General features: G+C 43.4%; 1 protein-coding gene across 3 annotated transcripts in view; it reads left to right on the top strand.

Moving 5' to 3' along the window:
• CPEB4 (cytoplasmic polyadenylation element binding protein 4) overlaps nucleotides 1–26,285 on the top strand; it is a 93,748-nt gene that overhangs the window by 8,657 nt on the left and 58,806 nt on the right. For all 3 annotated transcript variants that reach the window (XM_077327027.1, XM_077327025.1, XM_077327026.1), the window contains exon 3: nucleotides 23,231–23,312. In XM_077327027.1, coding sequence (XP_077183142.1) covers nucleotides 23,231–23,312 — 82 coding nt within the window. The remainder of the gene's footprint in view (nucleotides 1–23,230; nucleotides 23,313–26,285) is intronic.

The raw sequence follows: 26,285 nt of genomic DNA, 5'->3' as shown, positions 1-26,285 counted from the left end.
CTTGATGTGTGTTAACATTCTTATAATTCTACACGTTTTCAGCATGACAGAGATTGACTTAAGGGAGATGTGAGTGGTGGGTGCCTGTTTCTTGGCAGCTCTCTTAGCACGTCCCACTATTTACTGCAGTAGCTATACAACTTCATCTTAAATGTATGCAGTTGATAAGGTCATTGATACATGCATGGATATTAATGTTACATGATAAGAAAAGTGTCAAAACTATCACAGAAATTGGCTGATAATTGGTATCTTGATGTATATTTACATGATGCAAATTGTGATAGTGGCCATGTGCCAGGGTCATGCTTCAGGAGAAGAACATGCAGTCATACAGCTCAAATAGGTATATCTGCCATATGTGTCCAGTGAGTTTATGTGGAAAGCAAAACATTTTACCCCATAATAGTGAAAACAGTGATATTTTGGCTGCAGGCAGAATCCCCGAGTTTAGAAATTAAGTGGTATCCCTGAGTGGTATCATTAGAAATTAAGCCAAACATAAAGAAAAGAGGTTTTGAATCATAATAAATACTAGTTCTGCAGTCATTAGGGCTGGAGAAATCTTGGTTCCTGGATTATCTAGTCATCTTTACATTTGGAATGTTTGTTCCCTAGTTGTAGCAATAAGGGTTCTTCAAACAATAGTGATGATTCCAGAACTTTAAGTGAATGTAAGTGTATAAAAGCAACATGTGATATAGTGTATAAATCATAGTGGTGGAACATAGACCTTATCCTATAAACAGTGCTTCGGTTTATTTGCTTGCATCATCAATAAACTTGGTGACTGATGCTTTAATCTTCAAAGAATTCTTGCTGTAAAAGGCTGGCCACAGCCTTTGCTACAAGCAAGTTGGTCACACCCAGAAAGGTGCTTTTCTACAGTGCTTAGTTTTTATGCTGCCAATTTGTGGTGAGATTGCTTCACCTTGGGAAATAGGATGCAGAAACTTTAAACTGTAACCATTCTGGTGATTCAGATGCAAACTGTAAGGCATGCATCTTGTTTCTGTCTCTAGGTCTGTTGCCTAAATGGAAACGGGAAATGGGTTTCAGCACAGGAGTATACTAGTTATAACGTTAAGCTTTTCCTGTTAATACTGAAGTAGGATCATTAACAACTTTAGGATCTAGTGCTCTGTCTTGTTATTGTATTACTACAGGGAATGGGGAAAACGGAAAAATATACAACTGTAAAATACGTAAAGATCCTTTTGATCCTTACATTATTTACAGTTAAAATCAAACGAAACTGTTGTATCCTGTGCTACCTTAGCACATGCATCTTGATTGGGTAGATATACACTTAAGTCCATTCACTTAGGTTGTAACTGTAAACTCTGTAGAAACAGTGCTAGTTGTCCTGATGGATGACTTCCGTCGCCAGCTGGATTAGGGCAGGTCAGCGCTGCTTGTGTTGCTCAATCTCTTTGCAGCATTTGACATAGTCAACCATGAATTTCTAGTTTGCTGCCTCGCCAACACTGGGATATGAAGGACAGCCCTTCAGTGGCTGATCTCTTTCCTTTGGGGTTGCAGGCAGAGGGTAGTAATGGAGAGAACCAATCATGCTGTTGCCAATTCCCATGTGGAGTGCCACAGGGAGTGCTTCTCTCCCCAATTCTATTCAATATCTTTATTCACCCTCTCGCCCAGCTAGTACGGAGGTTTGGGCTGGGATGTCATCAATATGCCAATGACACCCAGCTCTTCCTCCTGATGGATGGCTGCCCTGATACTGCCCCAGAGTCATTAACCAGATGCTTGAAAGCAGTGATGGGATAGCTCAAGCAGAGTTGTCTGAAACTCAGCCCTTCAAAGATTCAGATCCTTTGGCTGGGTAGGAAAGGTCACAGTGAGGAAGCGTGATTGTGTTGCCTGGATGGAGTGCAGCTATCAGTGGTGCAGTTTGCCAGGAACCTGTGTGTGATCTTTGACACTTCCCTCTTTACGGAGGAACAGTTCACAAAAGTAGCAAGTCTTGGCATTTTTCCACCTGCACCAAGGTAAGCTGCTAGCATCCTACCTGGACCCAGAACACTTAGCTTGCAGTGATCCTTGTAATGGTCACTTCTAGACGAACTTCTGTAACTAATTCTATGCAGCTCTATCCTTATCCCTGATCCAGAAACTCCAACTAGTACAGTATGTAGCAGCCAGGGTCCTCACTGGAACACCTTGGTGGGCCCACATTCGGCCTGTACTCCAACTGCACTGGCTACTGGTTGAATCCTGGATTAGGCTTAAGGTCTTGGTAATAGCCTTCAAGGTCATATACAATCTGGGCCCTGCATATGTTAGGGACCACCTCTCTGCCTATGTCCCTGAGAGAGCACTACACTCAACAAATGCCATCAAGTTGGTGATCTATGGCCCCAAGGAAGCACATTTGGCCTCAACCAGGGCCAGGTCTTTCTGTGTCCTGCCTTACACTTGGTGGAATGAGCTCCCAGAGGAGATCAGGGCCCTACAGGAGCTAGTACAGTTCTGCAGAGCTTGCAAGATAAAACTCTTCTACCAATGAGCCAATACCATCAACCCCAGAACCCTTCCCCCATCTAATACAGCATATGATGACCCCCAAGTCCTGCTGCCTCATCATGTAACTATTTTATAAAGTTATATAGTTAACAGTTTAAATGATTACAATGTATACCAAGAAGAATCATTTTATAATTTAGCATGCAAAATGATTCTCCTTGGCATATTTACAGTTTTACAACCTAAGTCTATGAACTTAAAAGTGTATAAGTTCTACAAACAGGATTGAACCCAATCTACTGAATCAGGATGTATATGCTAAGATAGGATAGGATGCAACAGTTTCAAGCTCTTTCTGTTGCATCCTATGCTACCGCAGAATATCTTAATTTTTTCTACCTGAAACATAGGAAAAACTGGAAATCAGTTTTTGTAGTAAATAAATGAATGTGGTCAGAAAAACACTCATACTATCACAATGTAACTACCAGTGTATTTTAATATTGTTAATATTGTTAAATTTGATAAGATAAAAAACACTGAATTTCAATAGTATATTGTCAAATACATTATAGCATTTTAATTACTGTTATAGTTATTCATATTAAAACAATAAGCATGTCTACAAACAATCTGCTCACATACCTAGAAGAAACTTCAATACTGAGTCCCTTTTGGTTCAGCTTCCTGCCTGGCCACAGGGTGGAGATTTAGCTGGTCGCACTAATGGGTGGCCATCAGAGACAGTTGGACCGAGGTGGACTGGGGTGGCTTGTGATGTTAGATCTCACGGCAGTGTTTGATATTGTTGATAATGAGCTGCTAGACTGCTGCCTTGTTGATGCTGAGATTTGGGGGAGAGCACTCTCCTTTCTCCAGGGTCGAAGCCTAGGGTTGCAGTTGGAGAGGACCAAGCCCATTGCTGGATGCTCCAATGTGGCATCCCACAGGGTTCAGTCCTTTCCCCGACATTATTTAGCATCTTCATGTACCCTCTTACCCAGCTGGTCTGAAGGTTTGGGTATCACCAGTGTGCTGATAACACCCAACTACCTCCTAAAGGCTGACTGACCGCCCAACTTCTCCCCCTCCCTCCAAGTACAACTGGCTAGGCCATGCTGACTGGTTAAAGCAGATTTGCCTGAAACTGAATCCTTTAAAGACAGAGGTCTGATGGCAGGGTAGGAAGGGACTAGTGGAGGAAGCATGCTTGCCCAGTCTGAATAGCATGCAACTTACTGCTGTACAGACTGCCAGGAACCTGGGGTGATATGATGCCTCACTTTCTATGGAGGTGCAAGTCACTAAAGTAGCTGCAGGCATTTTTCATCTATGCCAGGCTAGGCTACTCGTGCCCTACCTGGCTGCAGATCACTTAATCATCCATCCAATGGTCACCTCCAGAATGGACTTCTGTAACTTGTTCTATGCAGGTCTTCCTCATCCCTACTCCCTACAAAATGTGGTTGCCAGAGTCCGTACTAGAACACCATGGAGTTGTGCCTAGTGTCAACTCGGGCCAGGACCTTTTCAGTCCTAGCCCCTAACTGGTGAAAAGAGCTCCAGGGGATGGGCCCCTTCAGAGCTTACCTATTTCTGCAGGGACTGCAAAATGGAGCTCTCCCACGAGGCATTTGGTTGAGGGCAAGCAGTCAGTAACATCTAAGAACTCCCCCCCCCCCAGAAACACTCCCCCAAGTAATATCTGAAACTGGCAATCAGCATGGGAGAGCAATGTCGGAGAGGCCTGAAATCAAGGGTTGTTTTAGATATCCTAATATCCTTTGATATTAGATATTTGATATTAAAGAGCTTCTTGTGGCACAGAGTGATAAGGCAGCGACATGCTGTCTGAAGCTGTCTGCCCATGAGGCTGGGAGTTCGATCCCAGCAGCCGGCTCAAGGTTGACTCAGCCTTCCATCCTTCCAAGGTTGGTAAAATGAGTACCCAGCTTGCTGGGGGGTAAACGGTAATGACTGGGGAAGGCACTGGCAAACCACCCCGTATTGAGTCTGCCATGAAAACGCTGGAGGGCGTCACCCCAAGGGTCAGACATGACCCGGTGCTTGCACAGGGGATACCTTTATCTTTTTACCTTTAATATCCTAAGTTTTATGTTGATTTTAATTTGAAAGCTATGCCAATAAAGGTGTCTTTAGTTTTGAAATTTTTTTAAATTGATGTACACCACCCTGAAACAGCTGGGCCGAGAGGGGTGGTCTTATAAATCTTCTAATAATAAATACATAGGAATTATCTAATATGCAATTATTAAAGCTACACACTTTGACCATGTAAATCTTGTCTTAAAAATCATGTCACTCATTCCAAAATGGGAATTGTTTTCCTAGGAGGCTTTTTTTTTTAGTGCCCCCAGCATTTCCCAGGCTTTTTCCAACATAATTTTTTGGAAAAAAAATCCTTGGAAAGGCAAAAAAGAAAGTCTCCAGTTTCCCCTATTTTTTCTTTATCCCTCATCTTTTATATGCCTAAAATGAAGCCTTCTAGTGCAAGTATTGTTGTACTAGTAGAATAATGCAGATGACAAGATCAGAATTGTCTGGGTTTGCAGTGGGCAAGCTTATTATGCTTCCCCCCCCCTTTTCTGTTTTTTCCCCTAAGCAGGAACAAGTTTATTGCTACAAGTGCTAATGTTGCTCCAAATCTGGATTTATAGCTTTTGAAAGTTAAGGTATACCATAATTATTTTTACCTTTGTTTCTGGAACATTAAAGAGTGTCACAACACATTATTATATAGTGAATCACAAGAAGCATTCAAATGAGATGAATCCCTTAAAGTTTCTCATCCTTCTTCCCTTTCAGGAAATTTCAGCTGATTTGTCTGTTTTTTTTTATATGGCTGTAATTAACATGAAAAAATAGCTTTTTTGCTGGATTGGTATTGTGTGTGAGGCACATTCATTCAAAATTGAGTCAAAATGAGTTGTTCCAGATAAACTACTGTTATATGTTTTGATTTTTTCTTTAAAATGGAATTTATAGTATGATTTCTAACCATAACAGCTTGCTATCTTATAAATAGCTACTTGTTACTATGTATATTTTTTATCAGCATCTCAGTTTACAAAATTATACAATTATAGAAGAGGTTTAATGATGAATTTCTGTAGGGCTTCACCTGTAAAGCTTCATGTGACTAAATACACAAAGCAGCAGGGTGATATCGGTGTGTCTCTGAGAAGCAGCTGCCACTTCCTTATCTGTCAACAGCCTTCTATTCTTTAATGGGAGAATGCATTTATTTCGTAATACATCTGTATTGACTAGGCTCTTATTAGCACAATCACTTGCTTGTTCCTTTGTAGAATTTCCAATTCAGTATCCTTTGAACCATCTGTTAAAGCAAAGTATGCTATAGCAAACTGTGGAAGATTCAAGGATGAATGCTTTAAATTAGTGGCCTACATTCAATACCTATTTTATTATTCTGATATATAGTCATCAACTGAGGTTCATTCATATGAAATTTAAGAATTATTTGGTGCTTCTCATAGAATTTTGGGGTGTTCTGGGTTCTACAATACAAAATAATGTACTGTTTATAAACTATGAAAAGAACACTTTTTTCCAAGTAGGCCCTGTTCGCATGTAGTTTAAATGGAAGAGTTCCCCAAAAGACCAATTCTCAATGATTTCTATGGATATGCAGATACAACATAAGTTCATTATCAAAGTATAAACAATCTTGTGAAAAGCACCCCTTGTACTTGAGATACCTGATTTATCTTTTGACACGGTGTTTGTTCTGGGATGCATAGTAACTTCTATAAAAAGGGATAAGGTTGAGTTTATGAGGCTATATTATTTTGCATCAGATCATTGTCCCACTAGTTTGTATTGTCAGTGGCAGCTGTTCTGTGTGACCTTGGGTGGGGTTGTCTCCCAGCCACTAGAATAAACAAGCTGCTTTGAGCCAAGAAGACGGGGTTTAATAACTAAAATAAATACTCTATCAGTGTGGCTGATTGAACAAAGTATTTTACCTATGAGTTGAACATTGCACTCCCCCCCTCCCTTGCCAAACTCCCAAAATAATTCTTTACAGGGAAAGTCTATTTGGTAGTTTGTACATTAATGGTATGCAACAAAGTTTAGAACTGGCTGTGACTTGTAGATCCATCCTAAAACTAATCCTGGTCCCTCATTTTTATGAGGCCAGTTTTTAACAGACAAACAGGTACAATCTAATATATAATAAATCTTTGTAGGATTACATGGACAGTTTCCCAAAATGGAAATTTTTTTGTATTTTGTATCTTTATTACTAGACCTGTGGTAAGCATTGTTGATAACAGATTCCTGTTATGTCCAAAGTGCAAAATGATTTCTCTATTAATCATTCATTTAGAAACTTCCATGTAATTTTATCAGGAACTGAAGTGGATAAGTTGCTGGGGTCAGTGAGGGTGGCCATCTGCCTCCTGGATCACTGTCCATCTTGGTTGCTAAAAACAAGGGACCAGTGGATAGGAGGCCCTCTGGGAGATATTGCCAATCTCTCCCTGTCTACCGGGGAGTTTCCAGAGGTGCTGAAGGAGGTGGTGGTTTGCCCTCTACTGGAAAAAAAAAACATCTCTGGACCCGCGGAACCCAGCCACCACCTGGTTTCGCATTTGGCACTCCTGGGTAAGGTGTTTGAAAAGGCTGCAGTGAACTAGCTCCTAGCATACTTGGAGGAAGCTTCGGTGCTTGACCCATACTGGTCTGGCTTCCATCCTGATCATGAGGTGGAGATGGTGTTAGTAACCTTGATGGATGATCTCTGCTAGGTCGGGGCAGCTAGGTCGGGGCAGTTTGGCTATCGTGATGCTCGATCTTTCAGCTGCATCTGATGTAGTTGACCACAAGCTGTTGGCCCACTGCCTCACTGGGGCTGGGATATGGGGGAAAGCCCTTCAGTGCTTGCACTTCTTTCTCCAGGACTGGACACAGAGTGTGGCTGTGGAGTATGAATTATCGTGTCCCTGTCGACTACCCTGCAGGATCCCACAGGGGTGATACTCTCCCCCACACTGTTTAACATCTTTGTGCAACCTCTGGCTCAGCTGGTCTGGAGCTATGGACTGAGCTGTCATCAATATGTGGATGACATCCAGCTCTATCTCATGAATGGCCATCCAGACCCCCCCCCCCCGAATACATTTGCCAGTTGTTTGGAAGCTGTTGTTGGATGGTTAGAGCAGAGTTGCCAGAAACTCAGCCCCTCCAAGATGGAGGTCTTGTGGCTGAGCAGGAAAGGGGTGGATCAAGTACATTTACCCACCTTGGCCAGAGTGCAGCTCACTATCTCACCCTTGGCAAGGAATCTGGGGATGATTCTAAATGCCTCCCTTTATAAGGAGGCCCAGGTCGCAAGAGTAGCCCAGATGGCTTTTTTGCATCTTCACCAGGCAAGGCTACTAGTGCCCTATCTGTCCCCAAACTGTCTGGCCACAGTGATCCATGTGACGGTCACCTCTAGGCTGGATTTCTGTAGCCCTCGCTACACAGGCCTGCCTTTGTCCCTGAAATGGAAACTCCAGCTGGTGCAGAATACAGCTGCTAGATACCTAACTGGGACATCATGGAGGGCCCATATCAAGCCTGTGTTGAGGCAGCTACACTGGTTGCCAGTTCTGGCCCAGATCAAGTTCAAGCTTTTGGTGTTAACCATTAAAGCCATTTGTGGCTTGGGGACAAACTATCTAAGGTACTGTTTGTCTCCTAATGCTCCTAGCAAGACTCTTTGCTCTGTGGGTGCTAATCTGTTGGAGGTCCCATGGCCCTGTGTAGTTTGCCTGGCTGTGACCCAGGCCTGGGCCTTTTGGGTCCTGGCCCCCTCCTGGTGGAATGAGCTCCAAGAAGAGCTTGCACAGTTCTGCCAGACCTGTAAGACTGGGACCTAAGATCAAGCCCCTCCATGGGATCAGATCCATGCAGTAACATCTGGGAACCCCATCTAGGGTGGCTGTTGGAGTGGAGGATTAGAGAGATTTTTGTCTACCTTGTTATGTTGGGGGGTTATTATTACTTTTGAATGTTTCATGAGTTGTTAATGGTTTTATTCTGTAACCTGCCATGAGTCTTTGGAGGAGTGGCGGGATATACATTTAATAATAATAATAATAACTTTAATAACCTTAATAAAAAGAACATGAAAATAATAATGTTAAAAACCCAGCCAGAACATAAAACATCTCTGGGCCATGGGCTGGGACTATGGCTTAATGGTAGAAAATATATCTTGTATGCAGAAGGTCCTTGGTTCAAACCTCAGAAATTCCAATTAAAAACCACGCCACTGCCAGTCTGTGTAGACAGTATTGACCATCATAGACCAATGGTCCCATTTGATATGGCAGCTTGTGGGTTGATAAGATATTTAACATTTTACAGTATATCTCAAAATAGTTCAGTCTAGAACCAGACTTTAAAAAGAGTTTTTAAAAGATCAGTCCTTTCTTAATTAAAAGCTTGGGTTAAAAAAATACTTCTGCTAAATAAATGACAGCAGACAGAAATCTGTTGACTGCCAGGATAGGTATCTTAAACGCTTAGTCTGAATTGTTCACCAAGTTTTATTAAAATGAAGTATAGATCAGTATTCTTTGAATTATCTTTATTTGTTCTTCTAACTAAAGTGGATAGTGCTTTAACAGTTTTTCCTTGTCTGCTCATCGTAACCCTGAATCATGTCAGATCTTCCTTTTCCTGAGAGAATATGACTCCCCCAGGGCTACCAGTTAAGTCTGTGGTTGACCTGGGCTTTGACACCAGTTATTCTAGTCAAAGTCTAAAACTTAGTTTAGTAGGTCACATCTTCTTCAATGGAAATGTGAACATTACTGTTCTGTTGACTTAGGCTTTACTGTGTCTCCTATAAAGAAAATGGCTCCCACCAGGCCTTCAGTTGAAGTCAGAACAAACTAGCACTCAATGAAATCTTTGTGTCTTCCTCCCTCCACCTCTGAGTCTCCCTTCACGGAGCTGGAGACTGATTGGAAGAGCATACCCTCCATGGGACAGACCAGGAGGTGGATTGACAAATGAGCAGATGAAATGGAGCATCATGAGTTTTAATAATGTTTTAATGTTTTAAACTGTGGTGTTATAGATGATTTTATTTATTTATTTGTTTGTTTGTTTGTTTGTTTGCTTGTTTGTTTGTATATACCGCCCTCCCCGGGGGCTCAGGGCGGTTTATATGTGTAACATGTATTGTGTACCACCCCTAGCCTGTGTGCGGAGTGGGGCGGTGTATTTAAACTAATAATGATAGTTCCATTAGAACTATGTAGCACATAAAATGATGTGTATTCTTCATGTGTAGAACATCAAGGTTTCTAGTATTCCTTTAGCCCTGTCTGACTCAATGGAAAAATCATTGTTTCAGGAATAGGTGTGTGGATGGGCCGGGAATCTGGAGTGAAGAAGGACTGGGGGAAGGTGGGTAAAATTAGTCTTCCTTTCTCTTCTGGAAGTGCAGCATTAGTAAAGTAAGGGGTCGTGTTCATCCCCTTGCGCTTCCTCACGCCTGCTAGTCCTCTCTTGCAGCTGTTCCTCAGGATGAATCCTGAAACACCAGGAGATAATTTTCCAGGTATCAGAAGAGACAAAGATTGCAGGGAAACTATGAATGGCAAAATTAATTTAGCTTTGTTCACTTTTTACTGTTCAAGTTATTTATTTGTGTGAAATTTGGTATATATTAGTAATTTCTTTATCCACTTTCTCCACCCCATGAGATCCTGGGAACAAAAGGTGATGTATAAAATGGTTTAATAGATCATTAATTTAATGTAAGAACCTGTTACTTTGCCTGATATTCTTTCCCAAATATTGAAGATAACATGAATGGAAGCAGTACTTAAGGTTACCTTTAAATACAGACATAATCTGAGGAGTATGCATGAATGCACATTGAATGGTGCCTGCAGAAATTTTACATTGCTTTTATTAATTCCCTGAGTAAAAAAAAGATTCATTGTGAAAACATTTAAGTGAGAGGATGAAGCAAATAATATGCTATGCCAGTAGCATGTTGTTATGCCCAATTCCTCAAGTGTTTTTTTTAAAGTTAAGGAATGTAAAGAATGGTTTGAGGGCTTGTGAACTTCTCTACTCTTTAGAATAGCGATCCCCAACCTGTGGGCTTCGGACCACATGTGGTCCTTCGACTAATTGGAGGTGGGCTGCGAAGGACGCCTTCCCCCCCCCCGGCCCTTTACTTCACCCCCCCCGGCCCTTTACAACACACTTCGGGTGTCCTTGTTTCACATCACTCCCAGATGGGACTATCCCGTTGCAGAGAAACAAGCTCAGGGTTCCCATTGATTTGTCATTGTCATGAGTTAAAATTTCCATGAAATAAAATGTTCCTTATGTTCATTGTTGTGGTGTGTCTGTATCTTATTTTGAAGGGATGTTTAAACATTACCATAGCGATCAGGGAGCGTTAGGGCAGTGGTTGAGAGTAGAGGAGTAAACTACCCCCCCCCACCGGGCCTCAGTAAAATTGTCAAGTGTTGAGTGGTCCCTGGTGATAAAAAGGTTGGGGACCACTGCTTTAGAATATGCTAGCATCCCTGTGGATCAAGACTGTAGCACTATATTTCCAGTATTATTCAACAGAAAGAAACTTTGGCTTGCTGAGAGCTTGAGATGCTCCACATGAAAGAACATAGGGGTTGCCAGCTGTATTTTGTTCATATTGCCTGTACATATCATCTTCTGTCCTGGAGAGGGCTGGTTTGCTATACAGGCATTGTTTCTTTAGTCACAGTTAGTAATTTTTTCCTGTCATGTGCAAAGCAGCATATTTATGTTGCTACTTAAGTGCTCAAAGCAGCACTTTAAGATAGGGCAGAACGTTACCCCCACTCCACTATAGCTCTGAGGCTGATAGATAAGGTGCTGCCAGTGAATTTGTGACTGGTTTGAGATTTGAAAAGAATTTTCAACTGATGGTTCATGCTTTTGTCCATCAAGCTCAATAAGCAGAGTATGAAAAAAAGAAGTCTGTGTTCATGAGAAAGAAAAAGACCGCAAAAGGCTTAAACAGCTTCAGGGGTGTGTTGTGGGTATGTTTGGCATTTTTTAAATATAAAGATGTCTTTAAGTGTGTACTAATATTAAAGCAGAGATACAAACCTGAAACCTTTTTGTGCAAAATGCTAGTATGTGAGCACTTTTGCTAAGAAAGCTGGGATCAAAAGCCTCCAGTTTTTGCTTCTTTTGAAGGATGTAACACCTGTTTCTTTTAACATGTATGCCAAGTGGAGCAGCAGTACAGGGAGTTGAGTTAACTGTACAGGGGAATGGATTTTTCCATGGCTCAGACCCTCTATTTGTTCTTTACTACAGTGGTTCCTTAGTTTGTGTTTCCATTTTGTGGCATTAACTTTGGTGCATGATGTTAACTTTGTTGATGACCCAACTCTGACTCCCTGATTTTCTTTTACATGATTGTGATGTCATTAGACTTCCTGTCATGTCCTTGTAGCTCACTGGATCAGTGCTGCTGCCTGATGATTAAAAGTGGTTCTTGATTCTAGAAATGTTGAAGATCATTGCAGTGTTGTAGAATAGTTTCACTGTTTGGAACTGTCAGAGATGACAAGGTGTTGTTCAAAGCCAGAGGGCTTATTCCATTATTATGCTTATAGGTAGTAGTGGCCAAAGAATTCAGACAGTGAAGTTCATTATAGTAACTATTCTGTGAAAAGTTGCTGTGTCTAAAAACTTGTGAGGATTAAGAGTTAATGGTCATATACAGTGAGATTAATGGAGAACTGCCTATAATGGGATAGACAAATGATAATGTTTGGAGCACATGTGTTCTAGGATTATATTACTTTTAATTTTTTAATTTCTTTACATTTCTAGACCACCCTCTCTTCTGGAACAGGCTCTGGGCGCTGAACAACATGTATAAAGACAGTGCAGTTAAAATAATAATCCAGCATTTAAAAACATTTTTTAAACCCTTCTAAAAACTCAACCCATAGATGTAATACCCAAACCCAGGATAGGGGTGCGAGTACAGAAAGGAGGCCAGCACGATGTTGCTGGTAGTTGTTTTACTGACCTCAGCCATGGGCCTGGTGGAAGAGCTCTGTTTTGCAGGCCTTGTGGAACTCAGTGAGTTCCAACAGGACCCTGATATTTTCTGGGAACTCATTTCACCAGAAAGGAATCAAAGCCGAGACGGCCCTGACTTTGGTCAAGGCTAGCTGAAAGAGTTGTACCTAATTATTATAAAATACATTTTATTGGAAATATATTAGTGCATTTTGTCCTGTAAGGTCAGGACAGGGAGCAATGTAATAACAAGTAAAAGAGAAGAAGATATAAATGGTAAACCAGATATGTTGATAAAATGAATTGAAAGGTTATCAAATATCACTTCACTTCAAGAAGTACGTAGATAAAATTGAAAGGGTACAGAGGAGAGCGATGAGGATAATCTGGGGCCAAGGGACCAAGCCCTATGAAGATAGGTTGAGGTACTTGGGAATGTTCAGCCTGGAGAAAAGGAGGTTGAGAGGGGACATGATAGCCCTCTTTAACTATTTGAAAGGTTGTTGTTGTTGTTGTTGTTGTTGTTGTTGTTGTTGTTGTTGTTGTTATTATTATTATTATTATTATTTAATTTTTAGACCGCCCTTCTCCCAATAGGTCTCAGGGCGGTTTACAACATAAATAGTTAAAACACAATAAAATCCCCATAAAAACCCCAATTAAAAGTTACATATAACATATAGCGGCGATGGTCACAATTCTGATCTTAGTTCAGCCTGGTGGAGAGAAGAGGGTGGCACCAATACAATAGATCTAACCATGATCTCGATGTTAGAGATCTCAATATTGGAGGGGATCCTCTGATGGATTAGTGGGAGAGCTGCCCTGGCCTCAACCATATGCCTGGCGGAAGAGCTCCGTCTTACAGGCCCTGGGGAAAGCTGGTAGATCCTGCAGGGCCCTTAGCTCTTCTGGGAGCTCATTCCACCAGGTTGGGGCCAGGACTGAAAAGGCTCTGGCCCGGGTCGAGGCCAGGCGAACATCCTGTGGGCCCGGGACAACCAGTAAATTCATACCTGCAGAGCGGAGTGCCCTGCGGGGGGCATAAGCAACCAAGCGGTCCCGCAGGTAGACGGGACCCAGGCCACGTATAGCCTTAAAGGTCAATACCAATACCTTGAATCTGATTCGGAACCAGTGCAGATGATGAAGCACCGGCTGAATGTGGACCCTCAAAGGTGTTCTAGTGAGGACCCTGGCAGCCGCATTTTGGACCAGCTGTAACTTCCGAGTCAAAGACAAGGGAACGCCCGCGTACAGCGAGTTACAGAAGTCTAATCTGGAAGTGACCGTTGCATGGATCACTGTGGCCAGGTGTTCCGAGGACAGGTAGGGCGCTAGTAGCCGGGCTTGGCGAAGATGGAAAAATGCCATCCGAGCTACATTGGTGACCTGAGCCTCCATAGAGAGGGAGGCATCAAATGTTACTCCCAAATTCCTGGCAACTGGTGCAGGTGTTAATTGCACCCTGTTCAGGCATGGGAGGCGCACTTCCTGGTCCTGCCCTCTTCTGCCCAGCCACAGGACCTCCGTCTTGGACTCTGCCTGAGCCATCCAGCTACCGCTTCCAAACAGCTGGCAAATGTATCCGGGGTGGAGTCCGGCCGGCCATCCATTAGGAAGTAGAGCTGGGTGTCATCCGCATATTGGTGGCAGCCCAGCCCATAGCCCCAGACCAGCTGGGCTAGAGGGCGCATATAGATGTTAAAAAGTGTGGGAGAGAGTATCGCCCTCTGCGGAACCCCACAAGGGAGCTCACAAGGGCTCGACATACTCTCCCCCATCGCAACCCTCTGCGTCCGGTTCTGGAGGAAGGAGACCAGCCATTGAAGCGCAGTCCCTCTTATTCCAGCTCTGGCGAGGCGGTGTACCAATAACTTGTGGTCGACCACATCAAATGCGGCCGACAGGTCTAGAAGCACGAGAATGGCGGAGCCGCCCCGATCCAGCTGGCGCCGGATATCATCCATGAGGGCGACCAGCACGGTCTCCACCCCGTGGCCAGGGCGGAAGCCAGACTGGTATGGGTCGAGGGCCAAAGTTTCATCCAAGAAACCTAGGAGTTGGTCCGCCGTGGCCCGCTCTATCACCTTACCCAGAAACGCTTGTCACTTGGAGGAGGGCAGGATGCGTTGAGCAGGGGGTTGGACTAGATGGCCTGTATGGCCCCTTCCAACTCTACGATTCTATGATTCGATGATCATGATTTTTGTATCTTTCCTTTCCCCCTGAAAAATGTTGCACTAGGATTAAGTAGATGTTCTAACTGTAAATGGAGAATTGTTATTAATATTCATGCCAAATTATATTCTAGTACTTCAGCTTTCAAGGTAAAAAATAGCGATATGGTATATTTTACAACTTTCATGATCCCTCTAATACTTATGGCAGTTGAATTGTTATTTGAAAATGTTGAACAGTGTCATCATTGTGTATATTAGACAGGGCTGGATTAAGATATGCTAAAGTCCTTAATTATAGTAATTTTTTAAAAAAAATTAGAGGTCTCAAAAGCATTATAGAACCACAACCAAATGGAATAATGAGCAGGCTAGCTGAATCAAAGATCTGTCAATTGAAAGTTATTCCAAATACTAATTCTGAAAGATGCTTGCAATACTGGAAGCACACAGGAAAGGAGAAGTCAGTTATTGTGGAACATACGCATGCCTATGAAATCTTGGTGCATAGATGGAATGTCCAAGAGTTTGTTGTTTTTAATATCCATTTACAATCTAAAAACTAAAGCCTGAGATGACATTAAGCAAATTAAGACTTCACTTATCATTTAGAATTAAGAAATTAGAACACAGTACTAAGAATACTATAATCAATAGGAGCTGTGAATAGGATTCAAAGGCGAAAGCTGATTCTTGTCAAAACCCTGTGGGATTTGCCATGTCTCATGTGATCTGTTTTGATTTGATTCCTCCCCCCTAAGGCAGGTACCATGTTGCAGTGTTCATGGTAGTGTTCCTACCCCTTTTGTTTACAGTAAACCGGCAGCTATTTAGTCCAGTGAGCTACATGAAACTCACATCCCCTTCATCCCACACCTTTTGCAATCTTCTTCAGGCCAGCCCAGTACCTTGGCTAGACCTACCACCTTCTGATAAGTGACCAATCCCCACTGTTGCCATGCCAACTATCTGCATCTCAAGGCAAAGCATTACCTTGTGGGGGGAGTGGGGGTTGACAATCCAAAAGCAATATGGGACCTGAATTGAGGGCCCCTCCCCAGTTCAAGCAAAGAGTATGTTTGTTGCTTCATCAATGCTACCTAATAAAGAAGTCTGATTTTACAATCATGAGTCTTTTTAGTGTCTACAGGGGGCAATCTTCATATGCAGTTATTACCTAAGGGTATACTCTTTATCAGTCTTATTAGACCATGTATCACTGAAATCCATGGAATTTTCTTTAGTGTAAAAACTGTTAATTTTCTATAAGAATGATGTACTGTTTCCAGTTTCAGAGGATAGCTGTGTAGGTCTGCAGTAGAACCACTAGGTTCAGATTAAGTAGCACCTTAAAGACCCGCAAGATTTGGGTGGTATAACAAAAGGAGGTTTGATTCTTAAAAGCTTATATCCCCAAAATCTTACTGGTCTCTAAGGTGCTATCGGACTTGACTCTAGCTTTACTATTTCCAGAGATCATTTATTTCTTTTCTGATAGTTCAGATGCAGTAGATTATTTAGTGTATACTTGTGATAGACACCAAAGTTCATTACATCTGTCATGGGGAAGTAATTGGGTTTACAAGTGTGAGGTGTTAAAAAACATGTCCTGCCATTCTAAGCTTGGAACCTCTTCAGCTAGGAGTTCACAGGAATAGTAGAATGCTGTAGTTGTAGTAAAACTGTTCTACGTTGTTTAAAGTGGAGATTACTTTTGCCATTCATCTGCCTCAAATATTTCCTATATAACCTCCTTTTAAATTTTATTTTACACATTACCAGGCATGTTTGTACATACCTTGAAAAATTACAAGTTGTCACCAAAGGCTTGCAAACTAGACGTGTTCAGCAGAGTCTGATTGCTAGTCCTGTGTCCTTACTCTGAGTGAGTTGTTAAAACGTTTATTTCAGGAAAAAATATGTTTTCTTTATGTTTTAGATGAGTTAGGGAAAATATATGGGACTAATGTTACTTTTAATTTTAAAAGATCTTAGGAATGTGCTTGTCATGTGAGGGTGGGTAGGAATCAATTTGATAAATAAACATGATTGGGGTTTTATTCCTGAGCTAGAATTATTTTGCAAAAAAATGCATTTGTAAGATTATAAATACTAACACCATTAAAAGAATCTGAGAATGATGCTACTTTGGTCAGTCTTTTTGTACATAAATTATAATTTAACTTCAGTAACCAGAAAAAGTATGTTTGAAACACTATTCACTATTTGGCCAAGGATTTATGTACTGTTTCTTTCTCCTAGTGTTTCTTTCTTATTTTATCTTGGGGGCAGAACTCTTTGCCTTTTCTTCTTGGGGTTTTGTTTCTTTTAAAAGTTGATTTTTACAGTTCTTTCAGTTTTCAGTTTTATAGTTCTTTATTTCAGTGTTTTGTTCTGGGGCGGCACTGTAGCTGTAGTTAGAGTAGTCCATTTGCCCAGTTTGGTAGCTGTTGTACTTCTTGTAGTAGGTTGCCAACTTCAGGTACTGTTGTTCTGCTCTGGTTTGCTGGCCTGGGGGGGCATTGTTTGCTTCTCCTGCCAGAGCTGTTCTGTCAGAGCTCTCTCAGGGTGTCTGGCATCAAGAGAGGAAGGGAGGACGATTGTAAGCTGCTTTGAGACTCCTCTGGTTATTGAAATGCGGGGTACAAAAACCGGCAGCTATTCATCCTCTGGACTTTTCTGTATTTGTTGGGGGGGGGGAGGCTGGATGGGAGAGGCTGTGATGATGGAGCATGGATTAAGCACTTAGGCCACTCTGTAAATTTACCAGTAGCTGCTGTACTTCCCACCCTCAGCTTATATGTGAGTCAATAAATTTGCCCAGACTTATATGCAGGTCAGCTTATATGCAAATAAAAGAGACTTGTTGCTAGCCCCATCCATCTCCATCCAACCACAGAGGCATTCCCACAAGTGACAAGCCCTGCTGAGTTTGTTTGTTTGTTTGATTTCTATACCGCCCTTCCATATGGCTCAGGGCAGTTTACATACAACATGGGGATACATGGAATGAATTAATACATAACATAAACAAATACAACAACAACAATCCAATAACCCAATTTCAGTGAACATAAACAATACAACATGAACGGAACCCAGCCAAGACCCCCAGAGATGACAGACTGGTTCAGGCCATGGAGGGATGTCTGAGGGGGGACTTGTTGATGTCTTAGGCAAATGCCTGGTGGAGGAGCTCCCTTTTGCAGTCCCTGTGGAATTTTGGGAGTTTGATAGGATCCTGATCTCTTCAGGGAGCTCGTTCCACCAGGTGGGGGCCAGGACAGAAGGAGTTCTGGCCCTCGTTGAAGACCGACGTGCTTCTTTGGGGCCAGGGATCACTAGTCAGTTGGCATTGGCAGAGCGTTTTGCTGTTTTGGGGGTTTAGGTGGAGAGACGGTCTCTTAGGTACACTGGGCCCAGACAGCATTTGGCCTTGAAGGTAGGAACCAAAACCTTAATCCTGATCCGGAATTCAATTGGAAGCTAGTTGAGTTGTTGAAGTACAGGCCAGATGTGAGATCTCCACGGCCACTGCATTCTGGACCAATTGCATTTTCTGGATCAAGGATAAGGGCAGGCCCGCAATAGAGCAAGTTGCAGAAGTCCAGTCTAGAGGTGACCATCACATGGATCACTGTGGCTAGGTGTTCTGGTACCAAGTAGGGCGCTAGTAGCTTGGCTTGGCGTAGGTGGTAGAAGGCCTGCCGCGCTACTCTTGTGACCTGTGCCTCCATGGAAAGGGAGGCATCGAGGATCACCCCCAGGTTTCTGGCAGAGTGGGCTACAGTTAGACGCATACTGTCCAGGTTTTGTAGGCGCACTTCCTCATTTGGTCCCTTCTTACCCAGCCACAGCACCTCCATTTTTGAAGGGTTGAGCTTCAGACGACTCTGATAGATCTGTCTGTCTGTCTGTCTATCTGTCTCCCTCCCCGAAGGCTCAGGGCAGTTCACATAGAGCAGAACAGGAACAATACAGATAGATTAATAATAATGAAACCACATGGAACAGTAGAAAAATATGGGAAACATTAAAGTATGTGGATATAAGTTGAATGAGGTTAGCAAACATAGTGAGGTAAGAAACCAATATCCTATTTCAGTCCTGGGGATTGCATTGTTTTGAGTGTTGTAATAACTTGTATTTCTGCAATCTCTCCTAGTCTGTTCTTGAAGTTCCTTTGCAATAAAATAGCTACTTTGAGGTCCCTTATTGAATGTCCTGGAAGGCTGACGGGTTTTCCTACCGGTTTCTCAGTCCTGTGAATTTTGATGTCAGATTTGTGTCCATTTATTAATTGGTTGGGGGTTTGACCTGTTTTTCTTATGTAGAGAATGAAGGGGCATTGTTGGCATTTAATGGTATATATAATGTTAGAAGATGAGCACGCGAATAAGCTTTTGGTGGTGTAGGTGATGTTGTTGCTTCCAGTGATTTGTTTTTGGAGTGCATGTGGCAGTAAAGTTTGCATCTGGGTTTGTTGCAAGCTCTGTTACCAATATCCATGTTCAAATTAGATGTTGCATTGTTGTGGGTAAGGAGTTGTTTGAAATCGGGGGGTTGTCTGTCTGCAAGAAAAGGGTTGCCCCCCAGAACCTTTGAATGACAATTGAAACCAAAGGACTGATTTGCTTTTCTAGTAATGAATCATCACATTGCATATGTAGGATATTGTGATGCTGATTACTAATTTGCTACTAATTTATTTTCTCATTTTATCTGTACTCTTATGATCCCTATTCCAGTGTCTGAGGAAGTATGCATGCACACAAAAGCTCACACCTTGAATAAATCTGTGTTGTTCTTAAAGGTGCCATTGGGCTCAATATTTTTTGTGCTAATTCAGACCAACCGTTTGAATAATTTTTTTTGGTTATTTCAAGATTGCTTTTTGTCTCCTAAGGGAGACCTACCTCCACATTCCCATCCGCAAGGACTCCAAAAATATCTGCACTGCAGCCATTGGGGTCGCCAGTTCAATACATGACCCTGCCTTTCAGTTTCTTCTGCACCATGGTTATTCACCAAAGTCATGGTGGTGCTTGTGGCCAAGCTTTGCCAAGTAGGGTTGCATGTCTATCCCCATGTTAACGACCTGCTCTTGAGAGCAAAATCACGACAGAGCACACAGCTTGTATTCAGTGTTCTCAAACAGCACGGATTCCCATCTACTTGACCTGAACCAGGGACAGAGCCTTTTCTGTGCTGGCCCTCACCTAGTGGAACGAGCTCCAAGAGGAGATCAGGGCCCTACTGGAACTAAAACAGTTCTTCAGACCCGCAAAAAGGAGGTCCTCCACCAGGTGTTTGGTTGAGGTTGACTGAAGCTAAACAACATCAGCTGGGCCCCGAACCGCACTCCCTTGATCCCATACAGTGACCAACCATGAGTCTGTTAGATTGTTTACTGTTAGAAAGTTATGCTATTATTATTACCTTATTCAATATAGTCACAGAGTTCGATGTATTGTTCTTTGTTTACATTCCATGTGAACTGCCCTGAGCCTTAGGGGACGGTGGTATATAAATGTAATGAATGAATGAGGCAAGCAAGCAAGTTAAGAGCCACCTGGATCCCACAATGGAATTGATGCATCTGGAGCTTGGCTGTGCACACACAGGACAAAGACCTTCCTTCTAGAGGAAAAACAGCAGAATCTGATCTAGCTGATGACACAAATGATAGTGGCTGATTCCATTGACCTAATTCACCTGATGGCAGTGCACAGCCTCATGATCTGCAATGGTAACAAGGTGCCCTGGGCACATTTTCATTGCCCCCTGGACCCCTGTCCCTCTTGGCTCCTCAAAGGAGGTGGTCAGGGGATATGAGGCCAACTCAGGGACATTATCAACTGCTCCCTGAGTGATGGGGAGTTCCCTGAGAGGCTGAAGGAGGCAGTGGTTCGTCATCAACTGAAAAAAACAACGCTGGACCCGCGGGACCCTGCCAACTACCACCCAGTATCGCACCTAGCGTTCCTGGGTAAGGTGGTGGAAAGGGCCGCAGCGGACCAGCTCCTGGCCTTCTTGGAAGAAACTTCGGCACTCGATCCATATCGGTATGGCTTCCGTCCTGGCCACGGGGTGGAGACGGTATTGGTCGCCCTGCTGGATGACCTCCATCGCCAGCTGGATAGAGGCGGGTCGGCCGTGCTGGTCCTCTTGGACCTGTCAGCGGCCTTTGACATCGTGAACCATGAAATCCTGGTCCACTGCCTTGCCGGCACGGGGATAAGGAGCACAGCCTTGCACTGGATATGCTTCTTCCTCCAAGACCAGACCCAGAGGGTTGCAGTGGGGGAAGAGTTCTCGTGTCCTTATAGACTCCCTTGCGGGGTCCCCCAAGGCACGGTTCTCTCCCCCACCTTGTTCAACATCTTTATGTGCCCTCTGGCCCAGCTGGTGCGTAGCTTCGGGCTGGGTTGCAATCAGTACGCTGATGACACCCAGCTCTATCTCCTAATGGACGGCCACCCGAACTCCCCCCCCCCCAGAACCATTTGCCAGATGTTTGGAAGCAGTGAGAGAATGGTACGAGCAGAGTTGCCTGAAACTCAACCCCTCCAAGATGGGGAGGTCCTATGGCTAGGAAGAAGGGGGCAGGAACAGGAAGCGTGTTTACCCATCTTGGCGGGAGCGCAACTTACCATCGCACCCCAAGCCAGGAATTTGGGGGTGACCATCGACGCCTCCCTGATTATGGAGGCGCAAGTCAAGACAGTAGTGGGCCAGGCATTTTTCCACCTTCGCCAGGCCCGTCTACTAGCGCCCTACCTGTCCCCTGGCCACCTGGCCACAGTGATCCATGCAACAGTCACCTCTAGATTAGATTTCTGTAACTCGCTCTAAGCGGGCCTACCCTTGTCTTTGATCCAGAAACTTCAGCTAGTGCAAAATGCAGCTGCAAGGGTCCTCACTGGCACACCTTGGAGGGCCCACATCCAGCCGGTCCTGAGGCAGCTGTCCTCATACTTCTTGAACCGTTAGCCGCATTTAATGTGGTCTACCATGAATTGTTAGCTGCCACCTTGCCAGGGCGGGTATCCTTTCTCCCATGCTGGACAAAAAGAGTGGTAGTTGGGGAAGAGTTGTCTGGCCCCTTTGCACTTGTGCAACCTGTGGATGTCGCAGATGGTGATACTCTGCCCCATGCTTTTCAATATATGTACTCTCTGTCACAGCCAGTCTGCGGCTTTGGGCTGGGTTGCTACCCGGCTGCCAGTCATGCCCAGAGTTCATCACAATGACTCCTGGAGAGAGGGGGCTGCAGTGCAATGGATCTGGAGGGTGTGCCTGCAGAGCGGGGGGGGGGGGATGTGACCAGGAGGATCCACAAGCTTGGAGGGGCTAGGATGTGATTTAGCTGGCCCTGGGCCCTGGGTCCGGTGCTCATAGGTAGTTGTGCTCAGCAGGTATTAGCTAAGTGGGTAGATGATGGTGTCGGTAGACAGGTAGACAATTGGTTAGGTAGATAGCTAGTTGGTTAGGTATGCAGGTAGAAAGTTGGTTAGGTTGATAGGTAGATAGTTGTGAATTCAGAGCACCTGACCCAGAGAGTATGTTGGGAACTACACCCCATCCAGGCCCCTTCAAGTTTGTGGATCCTCATGGTCATATTTGTGGGCACAACTTGGCCCCCGTGGGGGGTCCTGATGCCCGTTTTAGTTATCCATTAAGTCCATGGGAAACCTTGCTCCTTTCTAAAACGATGATGATGGGAAGGTAGGTGAATGAATGGCCACCCCCCAAGGCCAAAAGGGAGAAGGGTGGACACTGGACAAAACCCAGAAACCATGTCCAAAATGAGGTGATACAGCCAGGGGGCTCCACAGTGAATTTCACATGTATAGCACCCCAGGAAACAGCTAAACAGTTAACAAACTCAAGTGAACTCAAAGGATCGTGAACCCGGGGGTCCGCACAAGTTTGGGGCTCAGAGATCATGAATTTCCGTTGACCCATGACTACCCACAAATCAAACGGACGTCCATTTTCCAGGTTCATGCCCACTTCTAATAATGATGACACATGAAATTTAATCTCCCTATTACTATTTGCTTTTTTGAATTTTAGCTTGCATCCAGTTGCCATTTCTCTCTCCAGACCACCCCCCATACCAGAGGGGGGACTCTGCACCCCAAGAATGGTGTGTATATATGTGTGCGTGCAAGAGAATCCCATTCCTTGTGTTTTGCTGCATTGATGGATCTTGTTGGATACAAGCCAATATTCACTTTTAAAATGTTTATGTATCTCTCTGCCTTATCTGGAGCCTCCAGTGGTATTGAAGGTAGTGATCACATTGAACTTTAGCAAATGCTGCATTCTCTCTGAGCTCTTCTTTATCAAAACTGCTTCTAAGCTTCGTTTTTATTGTTGTTAGCATTATGGCTTCTTATTTGAAATCTAACTCAACAGAAGTCTTTGCTTAGCTGTTATCATTCTTTCTCTAAACTGGCATTTGTGTTTATCTGCAGGACCGCACAAGGACTTTTGACATGCATTCACTGGAGAACTCACTAATTGATATAATGAGAGCTGAAAATGACTCACTGAAAGGTAAACTTAGATTACTATCATTTTGTGGTAAATAGGATGACATAATTGTGCAGAATATGGAATATGAGTACTTTTCAGAATATCTAAGGCAGCTGCTTTCCCTTATTACATACAGGGCAGTTAGTTCAGCCTGCCTTTTTCATTTGCCTTAAAAGGAAACTGTTGGTATAATGTTTGTCTATATCGAATGTTTTTCTTACCATACGAAAGTTTGAAAACCCAGGCCATGTGCTCATGTCTTCAAATTTGTAACATTTTAAACTGAAAGTTGAAGACTTATCTAATGAGACGCAAAATTTACCTAGCCAGCTAATAATTTCCCCTTAATAGTCAATTAATATGCTCTGCCCAATCCTTTTCTAGAATAAGTTGTGAGGTTTGTTAGAATACTAGAGTTTTTGTTGTAGCATGGGGTGGAGACTTGAACTAGTCCTTGGGCTTTTTAGATAGTGCTTGTTTCAAACTGGAGAAACAAGTGGGTCAAGCATATACCTGCTATAGAACTTTATTACTTTTGGCTTGGATGAAAATTTTAGGCTGTATTATCAAGAGTCATTATGGTTCCTTTGTAATCTGTCAGATCATGAAGTACAGTAAGAATTAAAAGACATATTGTAACTCTGATAATAATGGACATATGAAACTTGATGGCTATATACTCCAATTAAGTTGTTTTTGTGTGTCTCACCATTTTGGGAAACAGTTTCCATGTGTCAGTAAATCTAATCAAAGATCTTTGCACGTGTGCCTGCCTACAGTGGCAGATGAAAACTAGCAGACATTATTCCCCTGGGTTTTAGTGGGAGAAGTGATGCCGAGCAGTTCAGGCATGCTTGAACTTCAGAATACGCTAAAGTTAAACAGGAGTATTAGGACCCCCAACACCTCTCATAATTTGCCTTAGATTATGTAGTAATGTTTTGCCAATAGAAGGAATTTCCATCTGCTAATGGAAGGTAGTTCAGGTCATGAATGTAGAGAATAAATACATGTCTTTGTTTAATTAATCAAATAATGCTGTTCCTACTTTTATCAACAAAAAATCAGCATCTTTGTGGGACTTATTAAACTACATAATTTTTCTGTTAAGAAAATGATTTGAATCAAAACACAGCAGAAATTCTAAGTTATCCAATTCATTTGTTTTGCTTTGGGTCAGTGTTTAAGCAATAATCTTAAATTACAAATCTTTGGATTTCATATGTCTGGCCACTTATTTATCCACTTTGTCCAGAGGCTTTTGTTCTAGTTTGTTACTAACCTTGGGGTGACTAGAACAGATTTATACTCTTCCTTGAACATAAATTTTCTCTATTGCTGATGTTGGTGCTAGTAATGGAATTAACTCACACTTTAATAGCTTGTCTTGTCTAGAAGAACCCCCAAATGCTTGACAGACTGGCTGGTCAGAGTTTCTCTAACCACTTCTGGGGTGAAAAGCAGCAGCTATTAATGTCACTAAATGCACATAGAGATTTAGAATGGGGAATAAATTATCTGGGTAAAATTTGTGCAGAGTTAACCTCTGTAGCAGATTCCCCTCCCCCCTGAGTCAACCCAGGCTCAGCAAGTTTCTAGTGCCAAAGCTCAGCTTTAAAACATGTGAAGGAAAGCATTAACATATGGACGTGTTACATCATATCCAAGAACAATCTCTCATCTCCATCTTCTATAGGCATATGCTGCAATCAGGCATATAATTTAGTTTCTTTGTACTGTCTCTCTTAACACAGTTTAATATAATTTTTGCTGAAAGTAATGTCAGATATAGACAACTTACCATGGCCAGAACAGTAATGGAATGCCATCATTGTTTAGTTTCAGATGTGCCACTAGTGCTGGTCCAAGAACATTTCAGAAGTCATTAGAACCTAGAACTTTAGTCTCCTGTAGTGCAGTAGTTACTGTTGTTGGATCCAGAGATATGGAAGTGGACTTAGTCCATAAATGGACTTAGTGTCATTCTTCTTTCACTAGATCTCATGCAGCACCTATTATTTTCCTCTTTATGTATAATAGTGTCCAGAAATTAGTCGCATAAGATCTTATACAAGTGGGGATATGATCAGGATCGAAATAGATGTGACAGCATCCTCTTGACCAGGTGGATGCTGTCCCCATTTTGAACTGATTTTAAAATGCCACAGAGATCTCATCCTGATTCAGACTGTAGCATGTTGGTCTGAGGGGTTTTGTTGTCCCCCACACCTTTGCAGGTGCCAAAAATGGCAGCCCTGGTGGCATTTTCAAATAACTTTAAAATGGTGGACATCCTTATGGCATCATCATCCTAAGGATATTATATCTCATTCCCTGAAGAGCCTGCTGCAGGAGGAAATGCAGCAGGCACCAGCGGGGAGTGGGTGGTTGGGGGGATGATTGGTGATTGGGAGGGGCGAGCATGTGAGGAGGCTGGTGCCAGGAGGTGCAGAGTGGTCTCCCACCAGTGGGGTGTGGGCATGGCATCCCCGGGGCTGTGGGTGGCCGGGGCAATCTCTGCTGTTGCACTTTTGCCACTGCTGCCACCATCGCTATTGTAGAGGTGCTCCCAGGTGTGCGAGGCAGGGTGAGTGGAATGGTGGAATGGCGGTTGGGCGGCAAGGCTGACGGTGGTGGTGGCGACTGTGGTGCTCGGTGAGGTGGTGGCGGGCTATAAGAACAGTGGGCTGGGGAGGACAGGGTGGGTGGTAGTGGGCGGGGTGCCAGGAAGTGGCGAACAGCAGTGGCCAGTAGGCGGGGTGGGTGGCTTGTGAGGGAGCGCAGTCCCGGGGGGGGGGGGTGGCACAGGCTCAACTGGCGGCACGGGGGCAGCCAACTGAAGGCCACAGCAGTCCTCCAGCAGCTGGGCTGGCCATATCAGTCAGATCTGTTTGGTCTGTGAAATATTCCATGTATTTGCTGTTGGGTACTTCATCCCAGTGAGGGCTAGATAAAAACTGTCATGGCTTATGTTCACAAACAAGCAGTCTAGAT

The sequence above is a fragment of the Paroedura picta genome, chromosome 3, assembly GCF_049243985.1.
Source record: "Paroedura picta isolate Pp20150507F chromosome 3, Ppicta_v3.0, whole genome shotgun sequence".
NCBI lineage: Eukaryota > Metazoa > Chordata > Lepidosauria > Squamata > Gekkonidae > Paroedura > Paroedura picta.
Note: the sequence above shows the minus strand (reverse complement) of the source record. Positions and strands in the feature narration are given on the sequence as shown.